Here is a 19469-nt window from a genome sequence, read left to right on the forward strand (position 1 = left end):
CTCTGTGCGGTGGAGACGAGTGGGGGAAGCTGTGTCTGTGTGCACATTTGCATGAACACTATGGTTATTGGAGATAACTAAAAAGTAAACTAAAACTAAACTAAATCCAAGTGTGAAAAAACATTTTAGTCAAGTTAATTAAAAATAAAAAACAGACTTTAGAAACAAATCTAACTGAAACAATATTGTGTACTTACAAATTTAACTAAAATAAATATAAAGGAAATGACTTTATTTTTAGTCTGTTTAGAGAACACAGTAAGCATGAGGAGGCATTGTTGCTTGTAATATATTTATTGTAATAAATCATAAAATGACCATATATATGTCATCACCAATAAAGGAAAAATACTCACTTCTCTGACAACAATGCTAACAGCTGCAGTGTCCTCCTTTGAAATTTCTATTCCTGCAATAACTTGTGTAATTGTTTACCCATTTTATGTTTACTATAGTTAAAATTTATGCAGAATGTTCGGCAAGTGAGTAAGTGTATGTTTACGAGTTGTAAGAAATCAATACGAATCCTTTAGAAGGAGTAAATTTTTATACAGCCTAAAGTGAGCAATTTGTTAATGGAGTTTGGCAGGCAGTCACTGAACTACAACACGCTCAAAACAACTAGCTTCCACCATAGATTATAAATTGGGGTTTAACCTATTTAACATACCTAATTTATTAAATATAAAAACTAAACTATAAGAAACTGAAGCTAAACTGAAAAAAAACATTTAAAACAAGATAAAAACTAAAGAAAAATACAAATCTATACTATACAAAACTATAGTAACTGTGGTATACACACATACACACCCCATTGCTGGGTGCCAGGGCCCCGTCTGTAAGCTAAGCTGTCCTTACACTGGTGCCATCCTTCCTGTTTTCACTCATCTTCCTCCTCCGCCTCTCCCCACAGTCCCCTCAACAGTCCCCTGCAATCCAGAGGCCCAGTGCTTGGCAGCCACCCTGACCACACACTGAACTGCCACTTGTTGTGTGCAGAGTCCCCCCCCCACCTCCTCCAACACCACCACCCCCTGCTGTTCCACCCCCCCCACCATCCCCACCCAGCTCCGATCCCAAACCCACTCCACCCCGCCACACCAGCCCCAGCTCACCAACCCCTGCCTTGCTTCTAACCACATGTCCCCCTGCTCCACACAGCTTAGACACTACTGTTCTTCTCTGAATTATCTACCATGGAATTATCTCTTTCTCTGCACTAACCATTCCAATATGGTGGATTCTGAATGAAGGGCAGGCTCAGTTTACATAGAAAGCCGCTTTTATTTTGTGGTTTCTGGCAGCTGGTGATAGATTATATTCTTCTGTAAAATTAACACGATGTAACAAAAATTCAACATCTCACATGTCTGATATACCTACATATATATATACGTGCATTAATAAAGATATTTGTTTTAAAGATGATACAAAGCTACACAAAACTTTGCCTTTAATTATTTCAGTGAGGACAAGAGAGAATTAGAGAGAATTCAGCATCTCATGTGTCAAATATATCTACTACATATCTTCATCCATGAGCAAAGATGGTTTTTAAAAAGATGATATTGGGCTAAACAAAACTTTTCCATTAATTATTTCAGCGAGGACAAGAGATAATTTGAGTTTTGTGAAGTTCAGAGATGTGCTTAAGAGTGTTTGAATGTCTGCTCTGCTGTTATTGCCACAGTGTCTGTCCTTGCTGTTGCGGGTGACTGAGCGCTGTGTTTTGGTGCAGGAAAAAGGAAAAGCACATGCAGACCGCACCTCCCCTGAGAGCCAGGCAAGGCATTATGGGTAACGGGTTCAAGGAGGGAGCCCAGTAAGGTTAAAATTTGTCATGAGAGAAAGTCTGCAATTACTCTAGCGATGATGTCTGCTAGTTATGGTTACAGTTATGTCAAATTAGAGGACCGTTCCTCAACTGTAATCAAGTGAAATCAAAGAACTGTCATTTCTTTCACTGTAAGTATACAATATAATCCTACTCTCACTCTCACTTTGTGTATTTAGTCTAGTGGCAAACAATGGTGGTTAGCTGGGTTAGCTCAACAGTTACTGGCCAGTCAGCATTTTGTTAGCTTGCTGAGGGTGCGGCACGGTGTCAACCCAGTACTTACAGGTATCTTATGAGTTTTAATCATGTGATCAAACTCCTCGTTAATCTGTTTGTATTTCTCCTCAGTGCGTGGGGTGAGGATCAGAGCAGACTCGAGCTCCGGGCTCTCGCCGCCTTTGTTCTCCTTCTTGCTCAATGCCTGCCAGGTCCCACAACCAGAGAGACGGCCGGACGGAGGGGGAGACACAGATGAAGGGGTGGTAGGAACAGATGACGAAAACAAGGAGACGAGGACGAGGTGGCAGAAAGCACAAGGAGGGGAAAAAGGGGAAAGAAAGGAAAGAAAGGTGAGAGGAAGGTTCGGGGTTCAACGAGAGGTACTTACACACAGTCTCTGTCTGCTGATCATCAGATCAATGTCCTCGTTTATTTTCCTGTACTTGTCCTCGGACTCGGGGCTGTGGCCGACCGAGTCATCTGCGTCGGGGTCTGGGCTGTCACAGCCATTTAGGCCCTTCTTTCTCAATGTCTGCAAACAGAGCAGTTGTACAACATAGTTGAAGGGCTTTCGGGGTAGGGAACAGAAACTCAGGTGAACAGTTTGGGAGGGACAAATGGTGATGAGCTGTGAGGAGGCACCTTTTAGAATTGATCCTGACAAAAGACAAGTCCAAATAGAGGCAATCTGGAAGATTTCTTTCACAAAAGTATACAGGGTTCAACAATAAGGACTGCCTGCTTGCTCCGGGCAAGTAAAATGCCATGTCAGGCAAGTAGATCTGGCAACTGACTTTCTAAACCAGGCAAGAGGTAAAAAAAAAAAAAAAAAGAATTTAACAATTAAACTATTTTGATAATCGATTAACCGTCATTAATCCAATGATCTTTCATGCACAAATGTCAGAAAATGCTGGTTTCAACCTCTCAACTAAGGACATTTTTAATTTTCCTTCATTTATTATTATATTAAACTGAATATCTTTGGGTTTAGACTAACAAAATGAGACATCTAAAGACATCCCGTTGGACTTTTTTTTTTACGTTTTAAACATAGTACAGCTCTAGATTAAACATGACAATTTAGTCTTAATTGTTATTTGATAAGCGCTAACAAATAAAACAATTCATACAAGGGTAAGTAAGACTTGCCAAACCAAAAACCATTAAAGTTAAACCCTGGCATATCTTGATTAGGGCTGCACAATTAGTAAAAATATTATCAAAATTGCAATAATGCCAAGAGCATATCCAAAAGCTGCTATTTTTTGATTAAAGAAATGTCTGACAAAACAGCATTTTAATGAAGCACTGCAAGTGCTAAAGAGATGCCATGGCCTACAAATCTTCCATCCTCCGGATGTAAAAAATGTTTGTTAAGAACAAACCCCAACAAATGTCACATCGTCATGATTTTAATAGTTTCTTTCAGTGACAATGAAATTGTGAAGCAAAAGTGATAATTCCCACTAATCAGGAATCACAGTTATAGTATGTGTCAAAATAAACCCAATATGATTTTTTTTTACCATATCATGCAGTCCTGATCTTGATATATTTCAAATAAAAATGTCCAAAGTACTTTTTTTTTTCTAGAAAAAAACTGTCCTACAAAAGAGCTTCAACCTTTCCGATGATCATTTTGGCAGGCTCCATTCTAACCTCCATCAGTGCGGGGTGACATGAGGATACACTGGCTGCTTTGTGAACAAGTAAACATGCAGCTAAACATTCAAGATGGCACAAAGGATTTTTATCGTATCCAGTAACAAGACATAACAAATGAACAAACTTTTGACCAAAATGACAAATCATGGGACCTTGAAAACCTCATAATTACACAGGAAAGGGAAAACTCATAAAAGTAAAACAATTTTTAAAAACCATAATCATCAGTGGGTCATGAAATAGGATTAAAACACAGTAGAGGTGCGTGAGTTCATGTCATGACTGTGGTGTGTGTGTACTATTAAAAGTGGCAGTTTCTGTTTTGGCCACCTGATGGCCACCTGCCCCCATTAGAGTGGCCGGAAAACAGCAGACAGGCAGAAACGCACACTTGCTCACCACTCCCTCTGAGTGGAGGAGAGACACAGACAAAGAGAGAAAGCTGCCTCGGTCCTTTTTTAGATATTGTTGACAACCATAACAACAGGGATAAGTTTCAGAGCACATTACTGTGTGTGATAGCACGAGGGTATGTTTGCTTGAGCAAGCAGGCGTGTACCGATAGGTGCTGTGTTCATTTGCCTCGTAAAGTGCGAGACAAAGACAGAGCAGAAGAGAAGAAAAGTACAGTAGCTGACAGTTAGAGATCTCATCAAAGGCACCCCCCCTCCTCCTCTCCTCTCCATCCCCCTTTCACTCTCACCACCATCTTCCCCTCCACCCCTCCTTCCCTCTCTCCTCCTGGCTTTAATAAAGGGAGATTAGTCTACAGGAGGAATATCACGGGCCTGCTCCTGTCTGTGCAGTCGTCGCTTCACACTGCGCTCTCCTACTTTCATCTGAAGCTCCATATCAGACAGACGTAATTAAATTTACTTTAGCACACCCTGTATTTGATGCTGATCAAGTGTGTGCGTCTCTCTCTCTGTATATGTTGTAGTGTGTGTCTACTGGTGTGAGCGTGTGCATGTGTGTGGGAGGGGAAAGAGGGGAATGAGTCTGTGTTTGTGCATGCATGTGTGGGTGTGTGAGAGTGGGTGTTAGCGTCAAGAAAAAAGAAAGAGAAGAGTCTCGAGCAGGAGAAGGGAAGGAAGATAGATGCTAAGATAAGTTAATCTCAGTGAACTTCTTCCTCTCATTTGTTTGTCTCCGTCAGTACTCACTCACGGAAGAGATACGAGCGCTAGCTACTCCATCACAACCAGCGGCAGGAGTGACAGGGAGCGATCTGCCTACTTTAGAAAACAAATAACAATCCAGTCATCTCTCATGTCAGCACAACAAAGGCCTGTTTTGAGTGTGGTTTTAGTGAACTTAGAGGGCTTCTTTTGTGTGCGCGATAACTGTTTGATTCCTGAGGCGTCTCGTGGCGAGGCAGCTACTGTAAGCGTGTCAACATTCGCTGGCTCTCCTCTTCTCTCTCTGAATCCTCACTTGGCCCCCAGAGTGGAAATCTGGAATTCTGAATTTGAAAGCGTCTCTTACATCTTTGACAGTCTTCAGGAAATCACACCAAACAAATCAACCAAGGCGATGCAGGAGATCTGACTTCTAACAGACCCACAGTGAATCAGGCACTTCTTGCTCTATCTGAGGTGGATGAGTCAAAAGAACAAAGGGGTTGCAGAGGTTTAGCATGCTGTCTTTTTTGGCAAAGGCGTGAGATGTAAAACTTTTGCTGTTTCTTTTGTGTAGTTTCGTTCTGGCCTTGGCGATGCATCATATCGAACTGACAAGAGCTGAACCACTGGCCTTTTTCCGTTCACAGGAGAATGCATGCAAGAAAAAACAACTTTTCCTTCCTAGTTGCACAGATTTCCATGAGAGATTCACTTCCATTCTCGGAAGAGTAGCTAGGAGAGGAGAATGAGAGCTGGGGTAAAGGTGACACCCATATGGGGCAAGTGAGATGGTGGTCTGGCAGGGGGTTGGGCAATGGTTGTGTTGGGTGTTGATGGGGTGCAGGCAGACAGGGCATGAGTGTTATATGACTTTGAAGCATGTGGCTCAGGCTTAGCTTTCAAGCAGGGCTCAGCACATTGAGGGTGCAGTACAAGGGCGGTATGGCACTCATCCTAGTTATGCCCACCTGTTTAAAGACATCACACCTGTTGCCAAAGGGTGACATACAACCCAACAGCCAATCAGATCTGTTAGAGTGCTCTTATAGCCATAGAAGGGCCTTTCACTCTTGCGCTCACCGCCCTGACGCCCCTCTCTCGTCATCCTATATATTTTCCCCTTCTCTAATAGCCCATTGCTTTATCTGTGCCCTGAGTTTGTTACGTATTTCATGGCTCTGCTCCACAGAGTCGCCGAGTGCTGCTCCAAACAAGGCTTCGGTCTGTTTCAGTGACATCATCACTATATAAGACACATAAAAGATGTATATTTCAAAATGACTGGGAGAATAATGATCACTGGAAAAAAGCTTGCCACCCTTGTATTGAAGGAAAAAGAAGTACGGATATGAAGAGCTGGCATGAAAATAGAGTCTTTGGGGAATATGCTAATAGGATGAGGATTAAACAAAAACACTTTGGTGCAGTTCACTTGTGCCAAGAATTTTATGCACAAAATATTCACCCAAATTATCATTCTCATATTGAAATTATTCAATTTATCAAGTAACTAGGATTTTCAGTTTCATAGAGAAATGCTCATTATTTAATTCTTACAAAATGACTGCTGACATAAAAGGAAGACTTTTTACAAAGCATTGTTATTATTTAAATTCATAGCCATTTTATTGCCTCTGTTTACGAAAGTGACATCTTAACCATTAATTTATGATTTTTTGTACTTATCCAAAAGTCAAACAGTTTTTGAAATAAAAAAAAAGACTGAGAAAAAAAGAAAATCTTACATACTCCCGCTACAGTTTACACAACAGAAAAAAATTCCATTACAGTGAAGTGAGAAACCAGTTCATAAGAGAGACAGACAGATGGAGTTAGATAGGATAGATGAGACAGATATTTCTCAACATCATATTAACTATTTTTTGATATATTGTTTTGAGTATTTTTTTTTTTGGGAAAAAAGAAAAATGTCCCCTATGACAATGAATGGAATATCTTTGGGCTATGGACAAAATAAGACATTTGAAGATGTCACCTTGGGCTTTGGGAAATATTTTTCACCAATAGCTATCAACAGATTAATTGATAATGAAAGTAATAAGCAGATGCAGCCCTGAATGAGAGAAAAAGAAAGCCACAAAGCTATAAACTACTACAGTGTGAGCAGTCACTGGGCATGTTATGGAGTGTGAGTACAGTAAATGTGAGAGAGAAGAAGCAGAAAAAGTATGACAGAGAGGAAAGACTGCAAAAAAGCTGTGTATGCTTGCTTGGCTCTGTGTCTTTCTCTGTGGCCCCTTTGGAGGCTTGCTCCTAATTAAACTCCTTCTTCATGATGCTCCCTCATGACTCGACTTGTCACAGGGCCTGTGTGAAGCAGGCACAGCATAGACACGGCGTCCTACATATTTAGACACCCGTCTCATTGGTACCCTTCAGCACTGCACCTTCAACTAGGCTAGCCTAGACTAGACTGGGCTGGAGGACTATACTGAACAAGTCTAAGGGCGCATCCACACCAGCCTTGTTTAGTCCGGTTAACCGAACCGTGTGAACGCCAGACTCAAACCAGCCAAACACTTTCTGTTCCTCCTCAAAGGGGTGGTCTTTGGCTGCTGTCAAGTGAACTCTGGAGCGGTTCAGTTCTGGTGTGAACACCATTAGAACCAATCACAGAAGCGTACAATTGTATGTGTCATTTCACTGATTAAAAGAAGTTTTCTCTTCCTCAAAAGTCACAATAAACTCCAAGGTACTCTCTTTTAAAGCAATTAAAATGCCTTTATTGTCACAGCATGGTTATGCTAGACCTTAAAACAAACACAATCTAATGTGTTGTGGCATTACATTGTTTTAAGGTCTAACATGAACGTGCTGTAACAATATAAGCTTTTTAATTGTTTTAAAAGAGAGAGCCTTGGTGTTTTTTGTGATTTTTGAGAACACATGTTCTATCCAAAGAGCACCTCAAACAAATGTTTTGTGAGTCCAGGAAGTGCTCCTACCTAAACATTTTGGTTTTCTCTTCCTGTTTTGGTGACTGGTGATCAAGTAGTGCAATGGCTATCGAAATGTGGACTGGCAGGGGAAGAACCTGGACTCACCACAAAGTGACAAATGCCTGCATTATTAAATCATTTAATACTCTGCTGATATGCGCTCCAGATCAACACCAACATGAAGAAGACCAGTGTAAGACCAAGAATTCAGTGATATTTCCACCACATGACTCTTTGTTTACAGTTGAAACGTGAAATGCACATTTGAGTTTTGTCTTCGACACAAACCCAAACGCTGGAAAACGTATCATCCTCGCATTGGTTTGATTCAGTAAGCAGACCTTTGGGTGTGAATCCACCCTAAGAGAGGCAGCCTGGGCTGGATTGAGATAATTAGAGGCTAAGTGAAGCAGGCATGGGCAACAAGGGAACTGATTCAAAGATCTGCATTCTCTGGAAAAAGTCCAGCTTTATACTCATTTCGTAGTTTGGGGTGTGGGTGATAACTTCATGTAGCTTTTGAGAAAAACTGTGGAGGGTATTTGGGTGTGAATTCTGGGTGGCCCCAGGGGGTCTGCTAGGGACAGCTGACGCCTGCCCAGAGCTCCTGCCATACCAGGATCCGTCTGCTCGGCATTCTGCCACCCTGCTCACCCTCTCTATCCCTCTATCCGTCTCTCTGCCCCCATCTTTCTGTCTCAGTCTGCTGCTCAGTCTGTCTCTTTCTCCCTACCCCTGTCCTCTTCCTCTAATTTTCTGCAATACTACCAAGTCTCAACAGAAGCTGAGTCAAAACATTGTTGGCTTGATGGGTACAGCTTTATTTCTGATAGACTCAGGCTAGTTGATGGGTTGTGTTTGGAAAGAGTTTCATTGCTGACCATTCCCCCTCTGCAGTTATCTTGGCAGTGGCTGGAGGGTACGACACATTCAATATTGTGTTTATGGCTATTGGCGACAGCCAGGCCAGTGAATGTTTCTCAATGTCTTCAACCCAATGGCTGACAGCATCAGTGCAAAAACCCTCTGCAAAAACAGCCAGTTTATAATAGGCCTTTTATATGTTTGCCAACACTGTATGGTCTTCAGAATACACACACTATTGTAAGCAAAACCAAGACTTATGAAAGAGGATAGTATAGCACTGGGGAACAAAGAGTTTTCCCCAATAAAAGCAGCAGTTTATGGTTTTGCAGTATATTTCAGCAGTCGATGGAAAACAAGTCGCTGACAGTCGAGCACAATATAAAAGCATTAATATCTGTGCCACTTATGGTTAATCATGTTTGCTGTGCTGTTAAAATATAATAAAACTGTGCTGGAATAAACAGCTTTGCCTGGCAGGGTCTCAGCCTCTGTTTGTCACAATGTTAAAAATGGTAGAGAACAGATTGATTCACTCTGACTATCAAGAGATATTCCTTGAAGACATGACAATATGCAAATTATACAGACCTGCCTTCAGAATGTGTGAGGATTTGTGTAGGTTGAGTGTGACCATAGGGTGCACCTACAGTATGCTGTACAGTTTTTTTCACTGACTAGTTTAGGACCCAAAAGTGAATCACAATGGAATATTAAAGGGCTCCAAAATAATCTGCAAGAAAATGTCATCTAAAGCTGAGGGCTACAATAATTAAACAGGCTTTTTTAATTCACAGAATGTACAGAAGTCGCTTGCACTTTATTTAACAGTACACGCATGAAATCACAGCTTGTTATGTCTTATTAATGTACTGTAAAATAAAGTGCAACCCATTTTCTTTGACTTGTTTTCACTCTAACGTGCAATCGTAAGATTTAGATCGTGATTGTTTTGGGGGGAAAGTGAAAAAAGAGGAAAAGTTTGTAAAACCACAGGACAACAGGGAGCTCCCTCACTTTTACCAATTGACAAACTCAATTTCGTTGGAGCAGATTGGTGAGGAGCAATGTGGCTCAGTGTCAGCAGGGGTGAGGCAGTGGGGAGAAACGTTGTCCCTTCCCATCAGACATAACAAGATGGAGGTGGTCATGAAGTGGACCCGCTGTGGATTAAGACCCCCCAACACCACTACACAATGAGCACACTCAGGGTGGCCTTGCTGGCAGCAGGAATGGGGTAATAGTATGTTTGAGATGTGCTCTCATTCTCCTTATTTCTATTTCTTTTTTCTGTCTGTCTGGCTCATTCTTCGTTGCTCTCGTTTTTTTGTCTCTCCCCCTCACTCTCTCTGTCTCTCTGCTTTTCAGAGTGGAGGGAACATCAGAGGGATCAGGCTGGCTTAGCTTATTGGAAGCAGATGGCAGACCAAAGGCAAGAAGGCCACAGTTTCATGAAGCGTGGTTTGAACATGCCAGGACCATGTCGAGGGGCATGCCCATGGATGATGGCTACACGGTGTGTGTGAGTGAGTATATGTGTGTGTTAGTGAGCATTTGTGGGAGATGGTTGATTTTGTAGGTTACCAATCTGAGGAATGGGACCCCAAATCACAGCCTGTCCCTGCCTGTTTTTTTTTTTTCAGTCATCATCTGTGCATCACTTTGCACTGGTTGAGACGACGCATCAATGACTTTTCAGTGATTTGGTGGCTTTGAAGCCCCTTACTCCTGCTGCCCTGCTGGACTATAATCAGGAATCAAAGGCTGGCGCCTGGAATCCATCATCCCTGGGCAAAGTGGTCGTGTGTTCAGTAATAACGCCGGCTAACTGTGTAATTACTAGCTGTCTAGGGATTACTAGATTGGCTAAACATTTAAAAAGGGAGTGAGAAGTGGAGCAAAAAATAGAGAAAAGTGTTAAGAATAAGTGAGAAAGACAGAAAGGGTACTATGCACAATAAGGTTCCTCCACATTTCTCCAAACTGTGGCGTTTGATGGTGCATGTGCTAAAATCGCCATTAAGAAGAGCCCGCTGCAGACGAGAGCCCACTCACAGACAGACAGTCTTAGCTAGCCAGGACACAGCACAATACCAGATGGTGCAGTGTTTCCCATATGGAATAGACAAACACTAAGCACATGTCAGAATCCAACACTGTTTGCTACAGCAGCATGCCGGCCCTGGGAACAAAGTGGTCATTCAAACTAGTCACTACACTGTATAATTACCCAGATAGACATTATGAGACACAATGCCAGCTCAGTGAAACTGAATAAAGAGGGCACTTATGTCTGCACCCTCAACCTACCCATCTTTTATCCCATCTACACTTCAGTTGCGTAATACGGCTCTATTCAAATGAGAAAAATGAGAATATGTCTATATGTATTTCTCATTCAACATAGAAATCAATTTGTCAAGGCTAAATTGTGTCTGGAAAACATTCCCATACATGCTACACACTGTATGGGCAGTTGATGTACTACCACTCATGTCACTGCACTGTGACATTATCTATAAAGCCTTCAGTTACATATTTTAGTTCATCAGATAGCAACAGTGAACAGCCTCAGCAAAATGACTGGTTCTCTAAGGGTGTAAGTAAAACTTCAAGTCACCCTTCAGCCATCATCTATTCCTTCTTTGTCTCCCCACCAATCGTCACTTATAGTCTTTTGTCTCTCTGTCTCTTATCGTGCGGTGCCACAGCAGGAAAAGGCAGCCTGAGGGAGGCCTTGAGTAACAATGACCAGCCGGTTGACCTCTATACTGTGACCTTGAGTTTCCACACCCTGTCCAAAACGGCAATCATGGCCGGGGAGGGGCTGCGGCCAGGGGGGAAGCTCCAGGCAGGGCAGGGAATGCCATCTATAAAAATAGATCTTCATTATTCTGAATTTTCCACAAATAGTTTCAAAGAACAAGGCATCATTTCATCTTAATGGCTGGCGTGAATTGTTTTGGGCTGTGTAGTGGAAAAGCCTTGCCTTTTGGCAGCGTGTCCTCAGAAGTGGCCTGCCTTTTTCACCGCTCCACACCACAGGGACCACATATTGGCACATTTCAAACAGTCTATTTTTAAAACCTCTTTTTGTTGTTGTGTGACTACCTCAGACTTCCGCTTCAGTATATTGACCTTAAAAAACACCTCTGACAGAGATCCAAGTGCTACTTAGTTTCTTGTCTGAGGTTCTGCTTTTCTGGGCAGCGGGCGTCTGATGTGGAATAAAACGCTCAGCCTTTAGATCATGTACATTATCTGTCATCTTGCTTTTAGCCTCTCTTAAAAAGTGGAAGCATATAGTCTATAAAATAGGAACTCAGTAAACTTGCTCTCTTTATGTCTGAGGCTGGCGCCGCACACAGATGTGTTCTAGTGTGCCAGCCTAAAACTTAGACAGGGGTGGAATGCGGCTAATATAGTACTCCACTGCATTTGTCTGGCAGCTTTAGCTATTAATTAAATTTCAGATAAGAGTACATACAGATACTTTAAAGGGATAGTTTGGAGTTGATGTGGGGTCGTATGAGGTAGGGATGTGGATGTAGTAATATTTGGCTTGTATAATCCCATCAGAAAAGGCTGTCTGACATTGCTTAGTGTCTGCTGGTGCCCCTCTCTGCTTATCTAAACTGGGGGTGTGCTGACTGCCATCTACAATAGGTAATACATTACATTATCCCTTTAAGACTTTCACACAAGTGCAATTTGTATGACTTTCATTTTTAGTCAAGTAATATTTTAGCATGATATCTTCAAGTATGACTTTCAGGTACTTTTTACAAAACTGAATTTAGAGAAGACAATGAGAGGCTGTGAGAGGACACTAGCTTGGTTATGCGAGAATGACATCTCTAAGGGATGTTTTATGGGTAAACCTACTAATTAAAATGCACTAACTTCTGTTGACATAAATAATATAACTGTCCAGTATTTTCTCAAATAAAAAGTTTTTGAAAACAACCAGACAGGAAGCCTCTGTTTGGTAAAGTGTGGGTGGAGAAAAACAAGTGAATTAAATAACAGACGTCTTTATCAAAGGGATCAAATGTTTATGGGCACCGCAGGGTCTTAGACCGATGATCTTATGCATGTGGTCGCCGAGGGCAACGCTTCATGGTCGAGCCACAGAAAGAGAGAGAGAGAGACACTTGGAGGCTGAATGAATAGCCTGACACTTCGCTTACTCACTCCTCTGTTTCAAAAACAACCCCCACCCACCCTGTTGCAAACACATGGCGGGGGGAGTGAAAGAGAGAGAGAGAGAGAGATTCCATGCCTATTCTTCTACCCTCTCTCCCAGCAAGGACCGCCAGCTAGGCAACTATTTTTAGCCTCACCACACACTATTTTTAGACCGCTACCACTTTTTGAGGCATTTATTAGAAAAAGAGTACATCAAATAAAAGAGAGTGATGGTGGTGGTTGTTTTGGGGGCGGTGTTTTATTTTGACCCTCTAACAAACTGGTTTTTATGCGGTGAGTTCTGTACATTTGCCAATCACGTTGGAGTATGACTGGCTAAAATGAGACACATTTAAAGGATAACATGGACAACTACTTCTCATGTTTCTGCTGTCTGATTTAAACTTTACTATGCATTAGAACATACAATTTTCTATCTGAAGATAGAAATCCAAACAGAAGAGGACAGAGACGGGTGTGGACAGGAAAAGGAGGACAAAGGCATGTCTCTGTTTGTGTAATTCACGACACGTCGGACACCAGAAAGATGTTTCACGTGTACGGTATATAGAAGGTGTTCATGTGATGCCACAGAAGGTACAGTTACACCCACTGAGTGGCAAAAAGACTAAGTGCCAGAGTTAGCATTCAGCCTGCATGCCACGAAAACACAAAAGACACATCTAAAATGTGAAAAAGCTGTTGTGTGATTGACTGAACAAATAGATTCAAAAAGATCTTTTTACAAACTGCCAAAAGCTAAAGAAAAGAGAGGCAGATGGGTCGCTGCAATTCACAGGAACAACTGGAATCAAGGCACTGAATCGTGGATTTACAGTTGCCATTTTGTGTCAGATACGTTGGATATTAGGCCTGGGAAGATTCTATATTACTGTAATACTTCGGTACCAATTCAATATGTATGTATTATCAAGTACTGTCATTTGCGAATTAATTGTGATTTTTGTTAACTTTTTTTAGCACTAGCCCATGGGAATAAAGATGAATCATGCACCTCTAGAGACTGTATATCATGATTCATATTTCCAAAATCAATGCATATCACATGTCAGTCAGTCTTTGTGAGCTTTATTTCAGCAGCATCATTGCTATACTGCATATAAAGTGGTAAATAAAATACTTATTGAAGTAAACTGAGAACTAAGATTTTTTTTTTCTCCCATAAATCAAACCTTAGGTTATACTGTATTGACTAATGTTACTAATATTTAGTATCATTAATTTATATTCCATGCAACACCCTCAACACAAATGTGTCTCTCTAATAATGTCATAAAATAAAAATATCTGTATGGACAGAATATCCTTTGTTGTTCACGTCACTTTCTAAATCAGGTACATATTAAAGATCACTGCTGAGTCCAACTGCTTTTTACACATAAACTCAATTGTTTAACTCCCCGGTTTCCCCTGTTAAAGACGGCCATGTTGCAGGATGTTGCCACTCAGTCTGACTGATGGGGGGTGTCCCTGTGCAAAAGTGACATCAGTGCATACCCTCTATAGTGTGTTTATTTTTTCCACAAACCTCTTAGCTTGTTTGTAACTCTGTGAAAGACTTCCAAAGCCAACTTTACCACTGTTGGTAACACTGTAAATATAAATTATGAACTGAAAGTGGAGGTGTGTGAAAAGTTACGGACTTTTACTTACTTCTCTCACCCACTCTTCAACATGTAATAATCAACCTCATATGCTAACTCGCGTCCTTTATTTCTCTTTTCTAGCGTACACACTGTCATCAGAATCTTTGTTTTAACAAACTGCTATACTGTTCGCTCGCCAATGTCACAAGGTTAATTTACTTAGTCAGTCAAAGCAGCTTCAGACCTTAATCCTCAGCTCCCCAGGAAAAACAAGCCATGTTGCTGATGTGTTCATCACTAGTAAACACTGAGGCACTGTGATCGCTGTGACAACCCCACCCCTTTACCTCCACATCATGTTAAATCACATGTGTCCTCTCCTAAAACCTCAACATGACTCCATGCAAAATTACTCTGGACAAGTGTAAGACAGGAGATACGATATGACTCCTTTATTTCTTTTGGATGCTGACACATGTCAAAGTCGTTGGGGGATAAATGAGCGAATGCATTCAAGCCGGAGTAATTATACAGTATATTTGAGAGCCATGAGAAGAAGCCATTCAGTGAGCTGATCAACACAGAAAAACTCCTTAAGGCTAATGTTCTCCATGCTGTTTAGAAACCAAATAAGCACATAGAATAGCACACATGCTGGAAAATATTTTCACAGGAGTGAGGCAGAACATGAGCACACAGGCACTTCAGAGAAGAGAAATCACATGTCTTGTTGACTTGCAAGAACGTTACGAGAAAGCAGAGAAAAAGGCGTTTAAATTAATGAAGATGGACATTTTTGAGGTAAATTAGTCTCTGAAGTAGTTAGAATGTGTGGAAATTGCCAATTGAAACATTGTGCAAGGCATGTAGGGAACTGTGTGCATGTGTTACATTACTCTTTTTGCCATCTTCCAGACATACTTGCTTGATTTACTTTCTCTTTATGTTTCTTCATTTACACCCCCCACCCCCCACTTTCCCTCCCTCCCTCCCTCCCTCCAGTGGACTGTCACTGGGCTGAAATCACACCTGTGCTTCTCACACATCTCGGCACACGGGTGAAACATACGCAGGGTGAAACATGGTGAGGGAGCTTTGCTGAATCTCATTAGCCAAGCGGGTAGTCATTAACAGAATGACCTTTGGAAATAATTACCAGCCTTCCTCCCTCCATCCCTCTTTCCCTCCCTCCTTCTCTTCTCGCACTCATCCATCCCTCTGTCCCTCCCTCTCCCCCCCCCCCCCCATTCAATAGTTACTTCTAGGTGAGGACGGAGGGAGAGAAAAGGGGAAAAAGAAGGGAGAGAAATGAGTCGAGGATAGGTGGGGAGGCAGATCCCTGCTGCTGCTGCTGTTTAAGATTACAGGGTGAGCTGAACTTTCAGATTAGGTTAATCTGCTGGAAATGGGATTGGCCAATGGTCTTTCCTCTGGCAGGTAGTGAAGCAGGCAGGCAGGCAGGCAGGTCAGCTCAGTACCAGGAGCCATGTGCTATTCCATGTGATACTTGAGCCAGTGCCATCAGAGTGTGCTGTGCTGGCTGAGGTCATCACAATGCCGTCAGCTCTGCAGGGTTCGAGCCAATTGTCACCGTGTATGTACACACACATGCAGTGCAGCCATTGCGAGCACAGGCAAAACATACTTTTATGTCTGTTCATACGACCACAATAGCTGCAACTAACAATTATTTTCATTGTGGATTAATCTGATCTGCCTTTTTCCCTTGATATTTATATTATGATTATTATTATTAGTGGTAGCACTAGTTGTAGTAGTAAGATCACATGAGGCTGAAATTGAGCCTCAGTCTGGAAAGCTTGTGTGGTTTGTGTAATGTAACTTGTGTAATGGCATCCTTCAACCATTGTCGGGCACTGTAGGATTCTGGCATGTGACATTCACGTGTACAGCTGATTAACTGAGAGATGGCCCCGATTTGCATAATTTCCTAGGATGCATTGCTGAGAGTTTAAATTTGCAATTTTATGTTTCAAAATGCAAATGTTACTGTTTGTAATGTGTTTGTTCAGAACATGGTGGTTTATGGTGGCTCATGTTGAAAAGCAATATTCAAATAAACAAAACCCATGACAGAGATGTGGCAAACACATGGCAAACACGCTGCCGAATTTAGATCGCAATGTGAACAGGTTTCGCAAGTCTGATACCTGATGAATGCTTTATGTCAATATCGGGTCCTAATATTGGATCAGATCAGTCTCATCTCTAACAATTATCATAGCTTCCTTACCTCCTTCCACTCAAGTTTATTCAGAGGTATTGAGGGGATAAAGCTCCCTATCACAGCTTACTTGCTAACCCTTTAGTTGTTTCACAAACCTGTGTTCTTTGTTTCAACAGAGGGGAAAACAAACACATTGTGGAAGAGGGATTTGGCACTGCCCAAGTGTGTTGTTGGATTTGGGGCCATTCAATCACAGCAAGAACCAGCCAGCGCTGCTTAGGTTTAGGCTGCAATCATCGGGAGGGGAAAGAAAGGATTCTTTCATGTGCTATTGCAATTAACAACCCCCATACCGGCATAATAAATCACCAATAAGAGCTCAAAGTGATTATTCTTAAGCAGGAATTTTAAAAAAAGAAAGGAAAAAAGGAGAGATGGATCTATGCTCTTGTCATTTCCCAACGCGTCTTCCCGTTTCTCCTCTAATGCCGTTCACATGTCCAGGAAACCGTCCTGGCAGACAGCGAGTATAGGAAATCTATCTGCATGTTTGACTGTTTTATCTGGAGCCAGACTCGGAGTGTACTGTAGACCTGCCAGGACGACACACTTGGACATCCAGTGATGGAGGATCTGCCTCCGTGTTTGCTTTCATCAAGCTACGAGAGCCGAGATGTGCTTAGATGTCTCTTTGAACAATTAGCATTAATTAAGTAGACCTCCCCACTTGTTTAGGTAGCAGCTGATAGCACTGTACATGTTTTATTACAGTCTCCTGGGGGGAGTGTCTGCAAGTTTAGATACCACTGTATTAGGGCTGTGGTGCAGAATGTCCTGGCCTTCAAATCTTGCTTTCCAGATGTAAGAAAACATGTTTTTTTGGTACAAGCCCCAAAAATGTCTGATCAACATGATTTAATTTTTTTAATGTGGAAATTAGAGATCAAAATGATCATTCCCATTAATGGTGAATTACTACAATCGCAATATCTGTCAAAAATAATTGGAATATTTTTTTTTTATCATATTGTGCAATCCTACACTGTATCCTGTATGGCAGCACATGTGGTTTGGGATCAAATGTGCTCAGTTTGTTTCAAATTACCAGTGTATTTATGTGATTATTATAGGTTTCTGCGTGTCACGCATTGTGAATGTTACAATAATAACTTGTAGCCATTTTGATTAGCAATGCTTCTTTTGTTTTACAACTTGTGCTCAGAGGAGGGTTAGCTTTGGTTTCTTGGTCTTTTGCTTTCGCAGATATTTGTGGAAGTGTCATTCCCAGCTGAGACTGTTTTCAAGTGAGTCATCAAGACCTTCTTTACCACTCCTCTCCATCTCTCTTTCTCCCTCTCTTTCTATCTCCCTATTTCTGTCTCTCACATACATATACCGATTGACCCATACATAGCTTCAACATAACGCAAAAAAATCTTTTTTAAGTATGTATGTTCAATGAAAAAAATGGATAAAAAAAGAAAAAAAGAGTGAGAGAGAGAGAAAAAAGCCCTCCAGCCTCTTGTAAACATGCTGTAGCTAGAGAGGCTGTGCAACACTCTCAGTGCCACTCTCTCAACAACGCTAATTATCAACCAAAGACATGCTAATTACATAGAGCTTTATTGCTAATGTAGCAGGCCTCTATGCCAGCCGCCCACACTCTGAGCTCCGCTCCCCTACCTCTGTCTCTCCTCCCACTACACCTTCAGGCAAAGCAGCAACAGAGGGAGAGAGATGCACGCATTTTGTATACTTCTAAAGACGAAAGCTCTCTACAAATTTGAGATTAAATATGTCACGTATCAGATGTCATATTTGAGGTCGTACTGTTCCTCTGAGGGGGAACTATTGAGGATTTAGTTTACACCCCTAAATCCAGCCATTCATCTTGTTCTTGACCTCCTACTCATCATCCTGCCATATCAACAGGAAGTCCACTTCACCCCCCCTAAAACTCAAGGACCCACCCACGTTCCTGCACCTGTGACGTAGCCTAGCAGCGGCACACAAGGCTCGGCGGGAGAGATCCAGCCCCCAGTTCCCCCTTGCTCCCTCCTCCCCCTCTCGCCCATGCTAAACGTGCTAGTGTCAGCCCTGTGGCCAATCCCGTTAGCACGCCGCAGCTAAGGCTGAAGGCCTCTTCAGATCGATTTCTCCCGCTGCGAGTCGCTCAGAGTCCTCCAGGGATCACAGTGTAGGTAGTACTCCGCAGCACTCTCCCCCACTAGGCTCTTTAGCGTCTTCCCCTGACACGGCTGTTTACACGTTAGCCATCCTCTGCTCTCTAATGGAGACACAGTTAAAGAGAGAGCTTCAAAGCAGGGAGCTCTCGTCACAGGCACTTGCTGAAACATGTGACAGCTCTCTTCATGGGTTGAGCTTGGGCCGGGTAATACACTGACTGTACAGTGGCTGAAGGGCTTGGTGCATAAAAGATATCAGTGCTTGTAGGCACACTAAGGATATGAGTGGATGCTAAATGGGTTAATGTAAATGATATAATGCACAGAGGATTATTTTTTATCCCTTCTGATATACTTGGATACGATTAATTTCACACAAACGGTGGCAATTCATATTTATTTCTAATAAGACTTAAACTAAGCTTTGAAGACACAGCCTATATGTAAACAGCTTTACTGATTATTTAATGTTTAAGAGTTGCACAACATAATATAACCATGACAAAAGTGATGTGTTTTTAAAAAGAAAGTTAAAACCTCAGTCACATTAATAATTTAAAGAAGGCTCAATAATATGAATTATAGGAAGGGAATAAGAGCACATACATATTGCAAAAAAGAATAAGCT

The 19469-nt window shown here is 41.8% G+C and overlaps 1 protein-coding gene across 11 annotated transcripts in view; it reads right to left on the minus strand.

Moving 5' to 3' along the window:
• The window catches only part of mef2cb (myocyte enhancer factor 2cb), a 105466-nt gene that overhangs the window by 20909 nt on the left and 65088 nt on the right, over window positions 1-19469 (minus strand). For 4 of the 11 annotated variants that reach the window (XM_084729021.1, XM_084729022.1, XM_084729019.1 and 1 more), the window contains 2 exons: window positions 2448-2591; window positions 2124-2261 (listed from right to left, as the gene is read on the minus strand). In XM_084729021.1, coding sequence (XP_084585147.1) covers window positions 2124-2261; window positions 2448-2591 — 282 coding nt within the window. The remainder of the gene's footprint in view (window positions 1-2123; window positions 2262-2447; window positions 2592-19469) is intronic. The other 7 variants (XM_084729029.1, XM_084729024.1, XM_084729026.1 and 4 more) reach the window with 2 other exon arrangements.

The sequence above is a fragment of the Lutjanus erythropterus genome, chromosome 10 (assembly GCF_056507025.1).
Source record: "Lutjanus erythropterus isolate fLutEry1 chromosome 10, fLutEry1.hap2, whole genome shotgun sequence".
In the NCBI taxonomy this organism is placed as follows: Eukaryota; Metazoa; Chordata; class Actinopteri; order Lutjaniformes; family Lutjanidae; genus Lutjanus; species Lutjanus erythropterus.